Source organism: Haliaeetus leucocephalus, unplaced genomic scaffold, assembly GCF_000737465.1.
Source record: "Haliaeetus leucocephalus isolate CR32 unplaced genomic scaffold, Haliaeetus_leucocephalus-4.0 Scaffold167, whole genome shotgun sequence".
NCBI classification, from domain to species: domain Eukaryota; kingdom Metazoa; phylum Chordata; class Aves; order Accipitriformes; family Accipitridae; genus Haliaeetus; species Haliaeetus leucocephalus.
This window is the reverse complement of record NW_010972603.1, coordinates 1,734,353-1,751,973: the sequence shown is the minus strand read 5'-3', so window position 1 is coordinate 1,751,973 and position 17,621 is coordinate 1,734,353. Positions and strand designations below refer to the sequence as shown.

General features: G+C 40.5%; 1 protein-coding gene across 1 annotated transcript in view; it reads left to right on the top strand.

Moving 5' to 3' along the window:
• The window catches only part of REEP5 (receptor accessory protein 5), a 20,516-nt gene that overhangs the window by 292 nt on the left and 2,603 nt on the right, over nucleotides 1–17,621 (top strand). Inside the window, exons 2-3 of the mRNA XM_010563460.1 lie at nucleotides 89–182; nucleotides 11,629–11,767. Of these exons, the coding sequence (XP_010561762.1) occupies nucleotides 89–182; nucleotides 11,629–11,767 (233 nt within the window). The remainder of the gene's footprint in view (nucleotides 1–88; nucleotides 183–11,628; nucleotides 11,768–17,621) is intronic.

Genomic DNA, 17,621 nt, shown 5'->3' with positions numbered 1-17,621 from the left:
GGGCGGCGGGCGGCGATACCTCCCCCCTGCAGCGCCGCGGGGTGAGGGGCCGCCCGCGCTAACGGCTCTCTGCTCTCTCCCCGCGCAGCCATCGTCGGGGCGGTGGCCGTGTACCTGGTGGTGGGCTACGGCGCGTCCCTGCTCTGCAACATCATCGGCTTCGGCTACCCCGCCTACGTCTCGTGAGTGTCGCGACTTCCCCCCCCCTCACCACGATGATTGCACGTGTTACCCGCGGAGGCGGCAGCACGGCTGCAAACTCACAGCCCCGTGCCGGTGCACAGTCTGTCACGGTGGCGTGGCAGGACCACGCTCCAAAATGTCGTTTTTCCCGCCCACCCCTTTCCCTTAGCATGTATAGGCGCAGCGCGCTAAGTGGAGAATGAGGTTTCTTCCACCTGGCAAGTGCTACGTAGCAAATTAGAGATGGGAGATGCTGGGTAATTTCCACACTCGAAAACCAGTTCCTGTAGAGAGTTACATTTCAGCTGCGGGTTCCCAGCTTCGTCATCCTCAGTGAGAAGCTGGATTGATGTGTCTTACCTGCTGCTGCTAACAGGAGGGAGAATCGCTGTTGTAACAGTATTTGCTAAAACCCACACTGATATTTTTAGCTGAGGACGCTCCCAGATATGCAGGAAGGCACTGGTGCAGTGCCAGCATATATTTGATACGAAGTACTAGCTAATGTAACGGGCCAGAGACAGAGATGCATTAAGGACAGCTCTTTACTCCAAAACCACCTAGCTGATGAGAAGAGGGAAAGGAAGACACTGGAGCTCCTCTTAGATGCAAAATACTTAAAAATACTAAGTTTTTCAAATGAAAGCCTCCTTAGATGTTTTGGTTTTGACAATATCGGGTGTCTTTCACGGGCATTATATTGCTACTAGACCAAAATTGAGTTCCTGTTAGTTAAGGCCACAGTGGAGTATGTTCCAAGTGACTTCAGAAATGTACTAAATAAACATTCTGTGTAGCCTAATACATCCATAAAATGGAAGTCCTTCCCAGCTATACTGCTATATCGTTGAAACACAGTGCTTGCCTTTTATGTAACTCTGTTTAAATACAGTCAGCAACTTACAAAAATACGTTCTCTGTAATTAGTTCCTGGGCAATACAAAACAGGATTCTTTTGCTTTTTTCAAAGATGTGGGAGATTGACTTAGTTTTAGACTCTTTTGAAATGTCTTACGGCTGTGATGCTTGAAACTAAGCAACACTTTTCCAACTGCTGTTTTTGATGAGCACTGATTTAGGAGATTATGGGCCAAGAACTCTGGAGAACCTTAGGGGCTTTTTTTCTATAAGGCAATGTTTAGTGAAAAGATCAGTTAAAAGATATTTTTTCATTAAAATCTGAAAGTGAAAATATCAGCCAACAAAGCTTCAAAACCTTAAAATAGTTGTGTAGGAATTACGGTTATGTAATATTTTGTGTCTGACAAGTCACTATTAAACTTACATAATTAGTTTCTAAAATCATATTTAAATTTTAAAATCTGTTTTAAAACTGGTTTGGGATTATATTTTAAATCTGCTGTTGTGCAACTATGGTGAATAAATTGATAATAAAAGCTTTTAGAACGGCGGAGGCAAGAGTAGCAAATCAAATATGAATAATGGGTTTTTCTCTTCCAATTTTTTTCATTCCAAATCTAGAAAATTACTTTTTTTTAAAATCTTTGTGTAGAGTGTCTACAGTTTTTCATGTTTTAAGGTGGTTTTAAATTTATCTTAATGTGAAAAGTTACCTCCAGGATGTTAGTACCGTGGAGTGTTCTGGTTTTGTTTGGTTTTGGATTTGGGTTTTTTTTTCAGCAATGGGTGCATATGTCATTGTCCTTGGCTACAAATTTTTCTTAAAAAAACATGATGAATAACATGCACATGAATACAGTACCAGTTCTGTTTTTTCCAATTCATGCTCAGTTAATGCTTTCCCTTTAGCTCTCTTTCTAATGCTGAAACATTTTCAGGAGAAAATTATAGTCTTGGGTGAAAATCTAATTTAAAATCTATGTGATGTGCTGTGTGCCCAGTGTCTTTCAGTGGCAGCCTGCAGACAGCTTCCAGCTCGTAAAGCAGCCTGCTGACAGCACAGGTAGACTTGATCCCTTCCCGTTTCCTGCCTTCCCAAGTACAGAGCTGGTACGTAGCATTTTCCCACATGCGTTGCTCTGCCTGCAAGCCTGCAGAGCCAGCAGTGTGGGTGCAGAGTAGACATGGGTGGACATGCACTAGTGCACGTGTTTTCACGGTCCCATTCAGTTTCCCCTTTTTTGGGAGTGCAGTGTGTGAACTCAGGATGGGCCACATTGCCCTTGCTAGCCCATACAGTGTTATGGGATCAGTCTTGATAGCAATACACCGGGACATCTGTGCTATGTCCCGAGATAGCTTTCAGTCAAACATGGGCTGCCTGACAGTGAAAAAGAGCAGAATGCTCTTTGGTGATTACCCTCCTTCCACCATAAGGGTTTCTTCTTTTCTTGGTGCTAGCGTGCCACTCTCCATATCTACCATAGGATCTCTATCCTAATGCAGGGCTAAGCTGCAAGAAGATAAAGCTGAATTACTGGAGTGATTCCTGCTTTCATTTTTGCTGCTCTGGATCCTTGTACTGCAGTCAGGGTGCTGCTAAGCGCTGTCCCCCATGCTCATAAAGCACAAAGACCCAAAGCATAAAGAACACTAGTCAGGGTGGTTTGTTTATTCCTCTCTTCTATTTGGTCTGTCCCCCTTGAAAAGACAGCTGAAGAGCCTGCTATATGAACTAACAGTAGTGAGATTTGCTTCCTAGCATTGGGCAGAAAACAGTTTTCGGCTGTTTTCATCAGCTGCAAACACCCTGAAATGGCTTTTGCTGTAAAAGCGGTGGCTTCTGGAAGAGGTCAGGAGCTGTGAACAGAATGTATTGTACAGGGTGTGTTAGTCTGATGTTTGCGCAGGTGTTTCAACAACAGATCTAAGCCTGAAAGGTCTCAGAAAGGTACTGAAAGAGAAAAAGCAGATTACTTTTCCCCAGTTAACTTACTTTCTTCTGTTGCGAAGCAGATCAGTGTATCATTTCTGCATTGCCAGTGACTGAATTGTTTAAAGTGAAAAACGGTGAAGTACTGGGTCAGGCTTCTGGTCAGCGGAAAAGACAGTCATGAAGGAGTGGGACAGACAAATGTCTGTGTTCTGCAAGGGAGATCACCTCCTGTCCTTACAGTTGTTTAAAATGGCAAATGCACTACTGGGTGAGTGACACATTAGTCATGGTCCAAATCTGTTTTAGTAGGATTTTAGTTACAGGTTACCTTCGTAATGGTAGTTACAGTTCATCTCTGCTTGCCTGAAAGAAAATACATTGGAAAAAAAAACAAACCCAGAGAACGATGCTCAGCTCAGATTTCGGTCTGCTCACACATGAAACCAAGACAGTTTTACAGATGTGCAGGTATCTGCCTGTCAGGCCTTGTATAATTCTGTAGCTTATTTTCTTTCATTTACATCGTTATCTGTATTCATTGTCATTGTGTGCTGTGCAGCAGGCGCGAATTTCAGTGAAGTGCTGGAGGCTGTAGCCGCTGGGTTAGACCTAGCAGATGGGGTGCGCCTGGCCGTCAGCCTGAAGTGGTACAGCTGCAGCTGTGCTGCTGCCTGCTTTCACACCACTGTGGTGCTGGCCTTGGCCAAGGCTGAAAGCCAACATGAGGGGAGGGGGCAGCTCCCTAGTTAATGCCTGTTAAAGTTTCAGGCAGGCACAGCCGTTTTCCTTCTTCTCCCCCCTTGTTCATGTTCACCTTCAGTTTTTCTTTGTGTAAGTCTTTAGTGGTTTTATATATGGATGAGTTTCTTCTGTAGCAATACAAAATCTTCCTGAAAATCCAAGTCTTATATGCCCTGTCACTGGCAAGGACTTAACCAAGGCTCTTAACATAGACAAAATTAAGCAGTAGTTCTCTAAGTAAATGTTATCTGGCTGTTTGCCAGTAAGTCTGACAATCTGGATTAAAGTTTGTCATAAAACCCTAGTCTTATTCCCTAAAATTCTGTTAAGTGCTATGTGATGAAATAGAATAATTAATTTTAAGTTGAAATCTAATATTAGTTTGCAGGCTTTTGTGTTTGCAGTAAAACTGCATTGAAAAGTTTACCACAAATGTAAGAAGCAACTTTTTTTACTTCTAGCAAGCTTTAACTGCACAAGGCAATATTCAGACTAGTAGATGGAAGAAGTGAGTGTTGGCAGTATATAAATAACATTGCCAGTATTTTCACTGCTGCTGTAAACTTTCCAGAGCTAGCCTGTTTAAATGTAGCTCCACCCATAGCCAGTGGTGGTTAACCGTCTCAAAAAAATTAGAGAGAGAGTGCAAGCAGGAAGGGAGCCTTTGATGACTAAGAAATCTTGGAAAGGATTGGAAATTTCAGAGGTGCTATCATGTTTGGTTTAAAAATTGCAAAGGTGGAAATAGCTTTGGGCAGTAAAATGTCTGAACTTAACTACTGGTGTCTTCAAGGGAGAAAAGCAATACAGTACAATCATGCCCCTCTCTGCTTTGGCTGATTTTATGCTGTTACTTCAGATTAGCTGTTTTTACTATGTAGGTGCTGCTCATGGCATTTTACAAACAGGAAACAATCTAGATTGATTGTAGAGAAGTATAAACATGCAATTCAAGTCTTAATTTGAATATTGTCATGGGTCTTGAGCCCGTCTCCTAGTTCCTTTGCCTCTTCTGTACCTCTAAAACAGGAACCCTGCTTTGGTCACAGTTCTTTAGAGAATGTAAAACTGTTCCTGTATTTGTTGAGAGCTAGGGCAGCAAATTTGCTTTCTCTTAACAAGTTTTGAGGAGAATGCTTACTTTTTTCCTTCATGGAAGGTGCTACATGATATGCTGATGTTCACAAGTAATGCTCTGCTGCTGCTTTATTTATAAAAGTGATTTGAGAGACCTGGTGTATCTAGCCAGATTCACAATGCTCAGTACAAATATAAGCAGAAAGCTTCCAAATTTGTCTGCACTTAATGCCGTTTCTTCTCCCAGCTGATACTCTTTACATGAGCCTTCAAACACTAAAAAGTGTATTTTGACTTTATTATATATGTTCTGCCAAAGCAGTTCCTCCAAACATACTTGCCTTTTGTTTTTTTAGGTTTTAGAGTGCCATGTTTAAAATAAAATCTGTCTTTTCCATTGGTTGGATAAATTAATGTGCTTTCCTTTCTAGAGATGGCAAGTGGTTAGATGCAAGAAAGAGTCTAGTACTATGATAACTGTAGGAAAATTTGAACTTGCCGTCCATGTCTTAAATTTAGGTTAGAAAGAAAAAGGTCTTTGTTATGCAAATGGGTCCACAATCAGAATTAAGCTCATGGGAAGATTTCCAGTTTATAAATGATGTAGATACTATTTTTAGGGACTGCGAATATGTTAGAGGCGTAAATGAAGGCATTTTACCAGACCTTCTTGGTCAAGATGCACTGCAGTACTACATCTGGCATGCAGTCCTCCCTCTTACTGTGCTGACTGCTAGTGACTTGGTTGATGTAGGCCTACAGATGTTGAAGGAATAGACTTACCTCAGTGGGGTTTGCTGGAATATATTTTTAAACTACCCTTCCTCCTGGTGAGTCACAGTGCTTCTAACATTTAATGTGTAGCATGGCCAATACTAAATGCTGAAAAAGTGAGCTGGAGTCAAAAAGATTAAAAAAATTTGATTATTGTTAGTTGCTTTTCTTGTTTTCCTGTTTGTTTTGTTGTGGTGATGTACTGTAGTTACATTTTAAAAGTCTTTCTTCACAGCTGTGAGACTGACACAGGAGAGCTTGCAAGATCTTGCTCTCCCAAAAAGAAGGATGCCTACTTGTCAACTATGTATCCAATGAGCAAGATAACACAATTTTTAGATGAGGATAATGAGGCTGTCTTTGGCTGTTAGAAATAGAAATGCAAACTTTCATGTGAGGGTCTGTGCACTTAAATGTTTTTTAAAAATAAAACAAAATTTTCTTGCTACACAGCTTAGCAACTAGTGCTGTACTCATAAAGGAGATTCTTCAGGTCTCTGCAAACCAGCCTCAACCCAGAAGTTAGTCCTCAGCCTAAAACTTGAATCCCTTTCCCCTCCTTGATGAGTCACTTTTAAAATTAGATTCGATAATTAAAACTGTAGGATTTTTGTTTCTAGTTTAAAAACTCCTTACACAGTGATTACCTTGAAACAGCAACATTTTACCAACTAATACAAGTCTGAAAATGTTGCACCATGATGTCATGCTTTACTGTACATTTGTATAAATTAAGGCTGTACTAGAATTCTTCTGCCAATATTGCAGTAAACAGAACTGAAAAACCATAGTAGATCTCTAACAAAATTACACTTGAAATATAGCCTCCACAGTGCAGCATAGGTTGACGGGAAAATGTAACTTTTATTCTTTCTGTATTGTTGTAAGTGCGTAGCAGGGGCCCAGTTCTTCTCCATTTGGTCACAACAGTACTTTTTGATTTCTGTGCCTGCACCCTAAACAGTAACAGCTGTGGAGAAGCAACCAAAGCATGTGGAACGTTTCTTTTTTCTCTCAAACAAAATCAGCCGTCAAAAGTAGAGAAGCATTGTGTTGTGGATCCTTAGCAACTGGCTTCCTCTGGTGGGATCTGGCATCTCTGCACTACACAGGTAAAAAAGTACAGCCAACAGTGAAGCTGGTAAAGCTTAGCCTGAGACTGCATACAGAGGTGAGCCATGCTGAAGGCCGCAGTGACTCTCCTTGTCTGTGTTAAGGGTAGAAGTGGAGGAAATCCCCCTTCTAGAGAGAGTGTGTGGACAGCGTCCCCGGGAGTGGAGAGCTGAAGCCTGCCAGAGCTCCTGCTGCACAGCACTACCTGCATCACCTGGCCTGTGTGGCAGAACAAGCAGTAAACAAATGGTTTGGCAGGCTGCACTGAGGCACTGACACATGTTAATCCCAGTAAAAAAAGCCTGCATGTGTGTGGGTGGGTGTTTGGGGGAAGCTGGTTTTAACCTGAGTCAGAACTGGGGAACTGACTCATCATGTGGCCCTACAAATACTTATTCTGGAAGAGAGCTGGCCAAGAATGAGCAGAGGGCAATAGAGGATTGCTGCTTTTTTTCAGGAATCTAGCTTTGTGTGGAGTTAACATGTAGTCTGTAGGACTCGCTTCACTGGTGGGCAAAATGGCAGGTGCTCCTTTTGTTGCCTCAGTCTGCATTTCCTTTGAAGGAATGAAGGTAGAACCCTTTATACTATTGTCATGTTGTTTGTTGTTGTCTTCTAATGGTATCTGTCCCTGCATGGACAGTGAGCTCCCCTTGCTTCATGAATTTGTCTGCTGCCATCTTCTGGATACAAAAAATTTTGAGAGAGGAGATGGTAGACTTGCACTGTAGCAGTTGTGTTAAGTGCATTTGGCAGGAAGATGTTTTCAGTATCTGCAAATGCACGACTCTGCCATTGAACTCAGTAAGGAGGAAGAAGGATGGAAGACAGAAGGCTTTTAACCGATGGATGAAAATGTAGAAGACGATAAAGCAAATACAAATACGTAGGTGCTTGTTTCACTGAAATGATGTGAGATGTCATGGAGGCAGCCTGCCAAGATGAGTCTGAAATGAGGATGACAGGGAGGCACCAAAATGAGGAAGTCTGTGGTGCAGTGGAGTGCTGATCCCACAGGTATGTCTGGGTAGCTAGCTAGAAGTAAGTTTTGACTCACCACAACTGGCTGTAAAGAGTTGAGGCAAACCTGTAAAAGTATAAGCTCTAGAAGTATAGGTCATTTCAGGGTTTTGGTTTTTTTAAGTTAAACAGGAAAAAAAAGTTAGGCTTGGCTAAGAGGGTCACAAATATGCCCACCTACTCATTTAGTATAGCACTAATTAGAAAACTGAAGAAAGGATGGACAAAATGGTCCAGTCTTCCCTAACTACAACATAAGCACTGGGCTTAACAGAGGCTTATCTTTTGTCTTAAACTTGAAACTTTATTTATACAAGAGTCATCAGGTACACCTTGTAAGTTGCAGGGATCTGAGTGATCATTTCACGTGAGACTACAGGAATAAAATTTGGCATTTCTTTCTCTATTTCTGGTTCCCACATCTGGACTCAAAAAAACCCACCCCAAACTCATAACTTCTGTACCTATAATATGCTTATTCTTTGAGTACAGCATGTGTGAATTGACTTTTAACAATGATTTGTTATGCCACTGCTAATTCAGGAGTGTGTAAGTAGCAAAGGATGGAGATAACTTTTGCCCTCTTGTTTAACAAGGACGTGTTAGACTGGATTTCCCCTGGCAGTCTCAGCTGAGGGACATATTTCCCATTCAGAAGCAGAATATTTATAAAATACTTGCCTTGCCTTGACTTCAGTTAAAACTTTCATTCTCTGACAGCTCTGCTATATCCTGCTTTTTCCTTCCTTGCCTCCCAGTAAGTGGGATTGGGACTGGAGTCACTGCTAACAGATGCAGTTTCTGCCCTTCCTTCGGAGCTGACGTGGCTGTCACCTTAGTGGGTGTGGTAGGGTTCTGCCACCTGAGCTTGTCCCGTGGTGCCTACCTAGCTCAGACCATTATAGAAGGAGGGGAAATGTGTTGTTTCCTACAGTGTGCAAGAAAATACCACACGTGGATGTAATGCTGCATGTCAGCTGGTTAAATCAGATGGTTTTTGACTACTTGTAGTACTGCTGCTTGTGACTGTCTGACACGAAAGTGTCTTTTTCATGTATTCCCTTCAAGATAACCATCTTAAGGAACTACAGCAGCAGATGGTGAACGTTCAAAGGGAGCACACCCATGGCACGGCATTTAGAAGCTCTCAAAGGCCATCCGTTTTTACAGGAGAGAAGATAATAAGAGCATGCTTCACTAACACAGTGATACATCATCTGCCCTTTGCCACAAAATTGGGGATTCTAGGCTTTTTTTATGAAAACTGATTGTTATGATTACTAAGATGACTTTAATAATGTTAAAAAAATTTAAACAATTCTTCCTTAAATCCATGGATGGCTTCAGATGGTGAAAACAGCAAGACTGTTAGCAGTTTCACTGCAAAGTGTTCTCACAAATAGCAAGCTAGCATGCTTACTTGGTGAAATAAGTCTTTCCCTGTATGCTTCTAATGGAGAAGTTGTCAGCAGAACCAGAGAAATTCACACAATGAACCTCTACAGGAAGTTTTCCTTAACACTGAGAAACTTTGCAATTAGTTCTTTTCTCTCCTCTGTTTATCCACCACTCTAACTTCCCTACTAGTCACCTGTATTTTTTCTTTCCCTCCAGAAGTACAGTTTCACACCTTAAAAATAGATCAATAGCCCTCTCCCTTACCTCCTGTGTTGTTTGGGAATTTTTTTTGAAGGGCCTTCTCACCCACTTGTGTTAGAATACCTGAGAAGTAGGGGCATAGAAAAAATGTGGTTTATCATGGGAGGTTGGCACTGCCTTTGAGCAGACTGCCTGGACAACTGTTTCTTAACACTGTTGTTAGGAGCAGCAGTAGGCAGACCTGCTGCTGTCCACCTGTGGAAAACCGGTTCTTCCAGTTGTGCTGATGCAGTACTTCCATAACAGTGCCTTATTGTGCATGATGGGGTATGGCAAGGGCTGTTGCTCTTCCCATTGCAGGACCCTGCTGGCCAGCCACAAACTCTAATGGAAACCACATAAATTAAGCATCAGATCTTTGTATTGCATTTCAAAGTAATTCAGTCCAGTAGCTATGCCAATTCCCTCTGTGTGTGGTGGGTTTGCTAGTGCGTTTGCTAAAACATATGGCATATCACATGATGGATTTTTTTTTCCTATTTTTTTTTCTTAATTTACAGAACTAGGAAGTGACAGAGTCCAAAGGGTTTCTCAGTTCGCAAACCAGGAAGTGTACTTGCAGCTAGCTAGCTATCTGTTTTCTATTTTGTAAACCTCCCTAACTCTCAATAGTTTTTTATGGACTAAAAGAAAACTTTGCACCTTTGATATATCCCACAGATGCTGCTTCAGCAACAATATAGCTGATTAAAGGAATAAGCTATAAAAGAATTAAAAATTCATTAAACTGAGTCTGTGGATTTTAATCCTATGGCATGAGTGAAGAGGACAAATGCTTTATAATATTCAAGCTTCATATTACCAGGCTCACAGTTGCTGGCATTTCCTTCTAAAACTTCTTACAGTGCTAATCTGGAATTTAGCAAGTCCAGAGTCTCCACTTTACTACTTTTACTGAAGGAAGCACATGTGAGTCTTTCTTTCAACTTCCTGCTTTTAGAACTGTGTAAATTTAAACTGCATTCTCCTGCCAGTTGGAGAACAAAAACCCGGTTAGTCATTAGGCAGGAAGCCCAAGACTTTACTAGAGGTTGCTCCACTCTGTTCTTAGTACCTTAGTCTACATCAGGATTTGCAAATCCTGTAGGAATGGATCTACAGAGCAGAACAATTGGTGATGCTGATGTGTAGTCCTCACTGTATGGGGCGGGAAGTACTGGATCTCCTCTGCTTCTGTAGAACAACTGCTTGTTAGTAGTTAGAGCAAATGTTAACGGTTTACCTTTTCAAAGAGGAATCTAGTGCATGTACATTATGAGTAAAGATATTTGAGATTCACTCTAAATCCTGAACTAGATTTAAAATATTTACCTAGATGCTGTTTACACTGGGAAGTGCTGGTCTGTTATCCCAGTAAGAAGGGCATTCAAATTCTTTAAAGCTTCATTTGAAATGCTATTTATTAGAGCTAACACTATAAAGAAACAGAGAACGGTATAGACAATCTTACATCCCTGTAGATGCTGGGAACCCCAAGTTGTGCAGCACTGAAAGGGCCTGCAAGCCACACGCAGCACACTAGACAGACCTCATTTGTAGACAAGGTTACCCCATTTTGATAATTTAAGCTATTGTAGGATTTTTCTTTCAAGACAACTCTACTCATTCCTACTGTCAAAGAGGGAGGGTGTTCACTGTTAGATGCAGGCAAGGCCAGACAGGTGGTGTAATAACTGGTACCCGGTGGGAGCTGCCTGTGGGATCCTCTCTTTGAGTAAGCATGCTGAGTTTATCCCGTGACAAGGGAATTTGTGCAGCACAGCACAGCCCAGCCCTGAAAGCCAGGCTGTATGTGTAGCACAGGCCTGGGCTCAGTCAGGTTAACTGTTACGTGGATCACTAATGCTTCGATACACAATAGTCTTCTGGTCAGGATTACTACAATGCATCCAGAACTGGAACTGGCCAAAGATTATCCCCTTTCTTCCCTGTCCCATGATCTGTCTCATGAACAAGGTCAGGATGCTCACAATTATTTTTGTTCCTTTTTTGTAATCGCGGAGCTAGAAGTAGCTTGACTACCTTTTCTTTCTGAAGTCTGACATGTAGGGAAAAGCTTTGCTCTTCAATGATCTTGGACACATTGTCCGTATGATAGATACTATCACAGTAATAGTATGATTTACTATCATTAATAGTATGATTTACAGAGTAATTAAATTACGATGATTCACATTTAACAACAAATCTGAGTCATAAAAACTTCACCTTTATAGAGGAGACTGATGCTACTGATCTGCTCACTTGTTTTGTTTCCCTTGCAGAATCAAGGCCATTGAAAGTCCCAACAAAGATGATGACACACAGTGGCTGACTTACTGGGTTGTGTATGGTGTTTTCAGCATAGTGGAATTCTTCTCTGATATCTTTCTGTCCTGGTTCCCTTTCTACTACATGCTAAAGGTATGTTAGATCATGTGACCCCTCTCCTAAAATGAGACCTTTGATATAACCGATTTAATGTCTTCAAGAATGGATAGATGACAACAGATTCCCTCGGAATCATTCCTCGGTCACACCTTATTTTTAGATGCTGGTTACATGTAATTTACCACTATGAAAGTGATGTGTTCATGGCTGATGGTTTGGGGAAGCAAGAGGGGAAGTTGGGATAGGTGGCAGGGAAAGCTGTACTGCGGAAAGACGGTTCTTTGTCTTGGTGTTCAGGTAAATTTGGGCAAAATGACAGCACATGGTAAACTCTACAGAGTGGCTGTAATTTTGCTTTAAGCGCATTAGTGAAAGTTGAGAGTAAAATTACAACAGCAAAAGGAAGTATTAACATCCATGCTATTGGGAGCAAAGAAGAAACTTGCAATGTAAGAATAGTTTGAATCATACAGACTTCATTTTTAATTAAGCCCACTTTCTGAAAGGAAGTGGCAGGTATCGGAGGAGCTTGTTGCTAATGTGCATTTGTTGGCGTGGTTTGACTACCAACAATGATTTGCTTAAAATGTTCCGAGCTTTGTTTGTCAACTAAGGTGTAAGTGTATTGTCAATCAACTTTAATATGTTAAATTATTCCAGGAGATAGCCAATTACCATGTATGCTGTTGGGTAGAAGACATTCTAGCTTGTTGGAGAGTCAGTTACCTATTTTCTGTTTCAATGGCCTGTTCTATTCCTTCTCTTTTGCTTTGCTAGCCTGGTTTAGCCCCACCAAAGTTCTTGAAAGGATTTGCTTGCTAGCTATTGTGGTGTAGTCATTTAAAACTTTGACAGTAAGGTCTAATATTGCCAAATGCTTTTTCCAGGAAATGCCATATTTTAAAGACAAAAATTGACTTTGATAGCTCGGTTACACTTCTGCATTGTTCCTTTTGAATCTTTAACAGGCATCAACTGTACAACCATTTGGACATTTATTTCCCTAGCTCCCTAAGAAAAAGCACATATTTAACCTACTGCTTCAAACTAAAAATATTCTGGCCTGTGGCACAAAGTTCTTTCTCTTTTGCCCCTCTTTATTTTTTTCCCCTAATCAAAAATGAAGATATGTTTTCCATTTCAAGCTTATTGGTTTTGCAAAGTTTTTAAGAAGAATCTGCTAATTTTTGAAGTTTAGCATGGGTAACATATATATGAAAGTTTCACTGTTTTAATATATTAACACCAAGCCAAATAGTGATCAAAGTGCAAGTTGATCTGATCTGAATAAGATCCAGAAGGATTGCTTATGGCACTGGAAGAATCTGTTCTTAACCACTTACACAGTTACTTCACAACCCCAACTTCACCTTACAGTTTAGCAGGATTATAACTTTACCCATTGTCTGCAGTAATGTATACTCACAGTTCTGAATTCATACAGTGTGTTTTCAGAGCTTCTTTTCTAACTTCTTGGTGGTAAAAGATGCAGCAGTGATTTCTTCATGCCAGCACAGCACTCTTTCTGAAGAGCATGCAGTCGAAATTCAGGTTGACCTAGCAAATAAAGACCAACCACAGTTGGCTCTCATAATACTGTATCAGAAGTGCCACATTTACATGTAGTGGTGACATCAACAGAAAGGTACTTTTCTCAATTCAGCAAAAGCAAACACAAGGAAGCAATTATGGTCAACGCACAGCTTTCTACGATAGCTGCCGAAGGCACACAGAAGTCAAGTATTTACTGTCAGTAGTGGGTAGTAGGAGAGGTTTACTTTTGTGGTACAAAGGCAGACAGAAAGTGTTGGCTGAGAATCAGAAAGTATTGCTGACTGGGTGGAAGGATGGAAGTTACTCCATGTGGGGAAAAGGAGGAAGCAGGCAGCTTCCAACTTTCAGTCTCTCCACAAATAAAACCTCTTGTAATGTAGTTTGTGATGTCTCCATGTCTCTTTTATGATGTTACAAAATAGAAGCCCAGATATGTCATTCATGCGATTTCAAGCTTGCTTTTGTTCTCCAAATATGCTACATTTGCATATTCACATTTATTTGATACAGCTCGTAGCTTCCACTCCAAACTGAGTTTTAGCTGCTCAGTATTTCTATATACTTTGATGTGCAGGTTTGAGACGTTGATCATAGCTGTTCCCATATTCCCCTAAGTCCAGAGCCTAGGCTCTGTCAGCTCAAAGCTTTCAGCACACTTGGAGGTTATATAGGTGGGAGAAAGGCATGTTCAAAAACTTCTTTGAATATGTTATGATATTTGCATATACTTTTGTTCTCCAGTTGAAAACTGTTTTGAGATTTCTTGGGTTTTGTGTTTGTTTTTTTTTAATTTATCTGCTTTTTTGATCTGAAGCACAGGACATGCATGCAACTCATGATTTCATGTGTATGTGATCTGTTTCTCAATACTTCTGTTAATTATTTAAAGATTGCTTTGGCATTCAGGTATTAAAATACTGTAGCCAGTGAAAGTAGCAGAGGTTATCATCCTAGGAGTATTCTTGGTAGTGGGAGGGAGAGGAGACTCCTGACTATTAACAGTTCTGTCTTGAAATAATAGAATACTATTTCTGAACAGAATTCCTAGCAGGCATGTCACACTGGGTGCATTATGCAAACTGCTGCTATGAGGCACTCAGCCAAATGAAGCAGGAGGAGTTGTCATTGTGAGTGTAGCAACATGCCAAATGGGGCAGTCTGACTCTGCTTCAAGACAGAGATCCCCTCCTCTCACCCATGCACCCCATGCAATTAATTATTGATTTTGACTAAAGAGTCCTTCACTTCCATTAAAATTAACACCTTGCTTTAATGAATGCAGTTGTCTATTAGGAGTGTGTTCATATTTGGGGTCATATGAGGCGTGTCTTGGGTTTTGATAGTATTCTGTCTGTAGAAGCTTGGAACTGGCCATGGTCACGCTTGCTGTGTTTCTCAGCTGCAGTCATTTCCTCTGCTGTAGTGGCAAACCCAGCCGTATTCGGTCTCGTGCTGCCAGGGCAAGAACAGCTGCTAGCACCAGGTCCAAGTGGGTTAGACCCAGCTCAGGTGTCTGCCTAAGGAAGTCACTTGATTGCATGAATCCCATTGCCTCCTCTGGCTGGTCTGGAGGGTCACAAAGAATATAGTGGGTTGTTTGGGTTTTTTTTCCCCAGTTAACAATTTTATCACTCTGAGCTTTCTGGACCTTTCTACAAACTACTTTATTTTTAATAGTCTATGTTAGTTCAGTTTCATGAGAGACAAGGGAAAAATAAACTAAGTTAGCAGTCTGACATTCTTAAGCTTTGGAAAGCCAGATTTGTAACTTTGGTATGTGTCCTCTAGAAAATGTATATAAACATCTGTTTACCTACACTTGAAAAGTAATAGGTATTTGAGAACATATGTATAGCTGTAAAAGATTTGATTTTTTTGCTAGACTAGACTGGGACAAAGCTGTAAAATCAAAATTACTAATTTTGTTCTTAGGCAAGAAAAGGGAAATTTCAATTTCTTTCAGTTTCAGAGGAAGTTGGACTTAACAAGTGAGGGATTTCCTGAAACGAAGGAGAAATAAGTAACACCTTTGTATATTGGGACAGGTAATATAACTATCAGTAATTGGCCAGGTATTCTTTAACGGGAAATAAAATCAATATACTTTTCAGCTTTTAATGAAAGGTAACAACATAAGATAGTACAATTTATTCTCTTTCTGTTACATTAAGTTCCAAATAATAGAAGCTTTTGAAAATTGATATTCCATCACTTTTTGCCTTTATTTTCTCTGACCATGCTTAATGATACTGCATCAGTTGCCACTTACTGGTGCCAGATTTTATTGCATGTTGAATTATTTCTTTTAATTCTTTGAAATGTTCCTGGTAGGCATTCTCACTGGTGGACACTTTACTTAGAAAAACCTTTCTTTGTCTTCTGGGCAAACAGTCCTTTAAATCATTCTGTTCTGACACCATGATCAAATAGTTTAAAGGAGAAAGCTTAAAGCTTACCTAAAAGGATGGTAAATTGGTTTGGCGAAATCTTCTGTAGAAGGCAGTTGTTATCCCCAGGAATCAGTGATCCTTTTCAAAGAGACAGCCTGTAAAGACACCTCTCCAGCTCCAAATATATCATAACTCATTTTGTCTAGGGCAAGGGGAATGACAAGTGGCCTTAAAGAAACAAGGAGTAGCAATCTCCTCCAAAACCAGTAGGTGTTTTCTTCAACTGATGTGTGTCAGAGGGATCAATTTTACTGTGGTGTGCACTGCAGTGAAGACAAAGCAAAAATTTTACAGGTATGAAGAGCAGAACATATAGAACATTCAATCTCAATATCCCTTATCTGAAAAAGAATAGAGGGGGGAGATATTCAGAAATACTTGGAAGGCTTGCCTGAAGAAGACTATGAGGTTTTCATAATTGAAAAGGGGTTTTGTTATCTTTTTTTTTTTCTGTTAAACGCTGAGCCTTTCTTTTAAAATAACCTCTCTTGACGTCAATCACCTTGTAACGGTCAAATTGTTATTTAGGAGTTTCTCATGTAATACCAAAACAAATATCGGGATGTAGTTCTGCCTTTGCAGTTTTACAGTAGGAAATCAAAAGTATGAGGGGAAGGAGAGGAGACAGAAATGTCTGGCTAGGCACAGTGGAATTCTGAAAGGATACTCTGATGGAACTAGTTTCTAGGAAATGCTTTTGCGCTATGCGCTGTACTGGAAACCTCGTAAATAAATATGACTGCTTATATTTTTTATATTACTTAAAGAAGCTAGCACATGCATTGAAACATCTATTTGGCTGCTGTAGACACTGAAAACTGGAAAACTTCTGAAATCTAAGCTATTTAAATAAGAGCTACTGTATTTAAATACAGGCTTTTAAGTTGCGTATGGTTTTATAGTAGTTTAAATTCTTAGTTTGATTTTTGCTGCCTAACTTAGCTAATTGTGTAGAGGAGTTATTTTTTCAGGAGGAAGAGTTGAGTGTTTGTTGTTGTGTTTTCTCCCTCTCCCTCTCCTCCCCAAATGTGTGGAAATCCTCAAACATTTAATCATGTCTAACATCAAAACAAAGCACATTTTGGCTAAGGCTGAGGTGGTTTTGGTTTGTGTTTTAAGAAAAGGTGGTCTGTCAGAAGCTGTTCTGTCTTTATTTTCTGGAGAGGCTTTTGACATGGAATAATATTGTACTATTTGTGTCTGGAAAGAACTATACAGTTGCTGAGAAAATTTGCTGAATTTTGTTGCAGTTTTATCCTCTAAAATCTTTTTATATATACTTTCAGAGCTCAAGCAAATTTAGTTAGGCACTTCCTGTCCCTTAGACGTTTTGATCTTGTTTTGCATAGCTATCTTTGTATTGTGTATGACAGTGGAACTGAAGCCAAACAAAGGTGCTTCAGTAGTCAAGACAGATACTTGTGATGCATGTAATAGCTGTCTTTCTAATCCCCTTTGTAAGATGCAGAAATGTTACCCCACACACTGTGGTGCTTGGTTTTTTTTACCAGAGAGCAGATTGTGCTATAAAAGCTATACCTAAACTGTGCAATCCAAAAGCATTACCTTATCTGTACACTATGTGTGGCTTGGATATACCTTTCCTCTTTGTCACTTCAGCTCTGGGATGCACACAATCCCATTCTTTCCCTCACTGCATTTGCAAAGCAGGGAAGCAGAGAGGACAGGGATATGTTTTGGCTGGATTTAAGTGATTTAGGGACCTAGACCTTCAGTCCGGCTTGTGCCACATAGTTTAGAAGTAGCCAGAGGGACTAATGTTTTGTCTAATCAGGTTTTATACTTCTGCCTTTAAAAGAAAAAAAACCCAGTACATGGGCCCCTCACTACAGGAAAGACATTGAGTTGCTAGAACGTGTCCA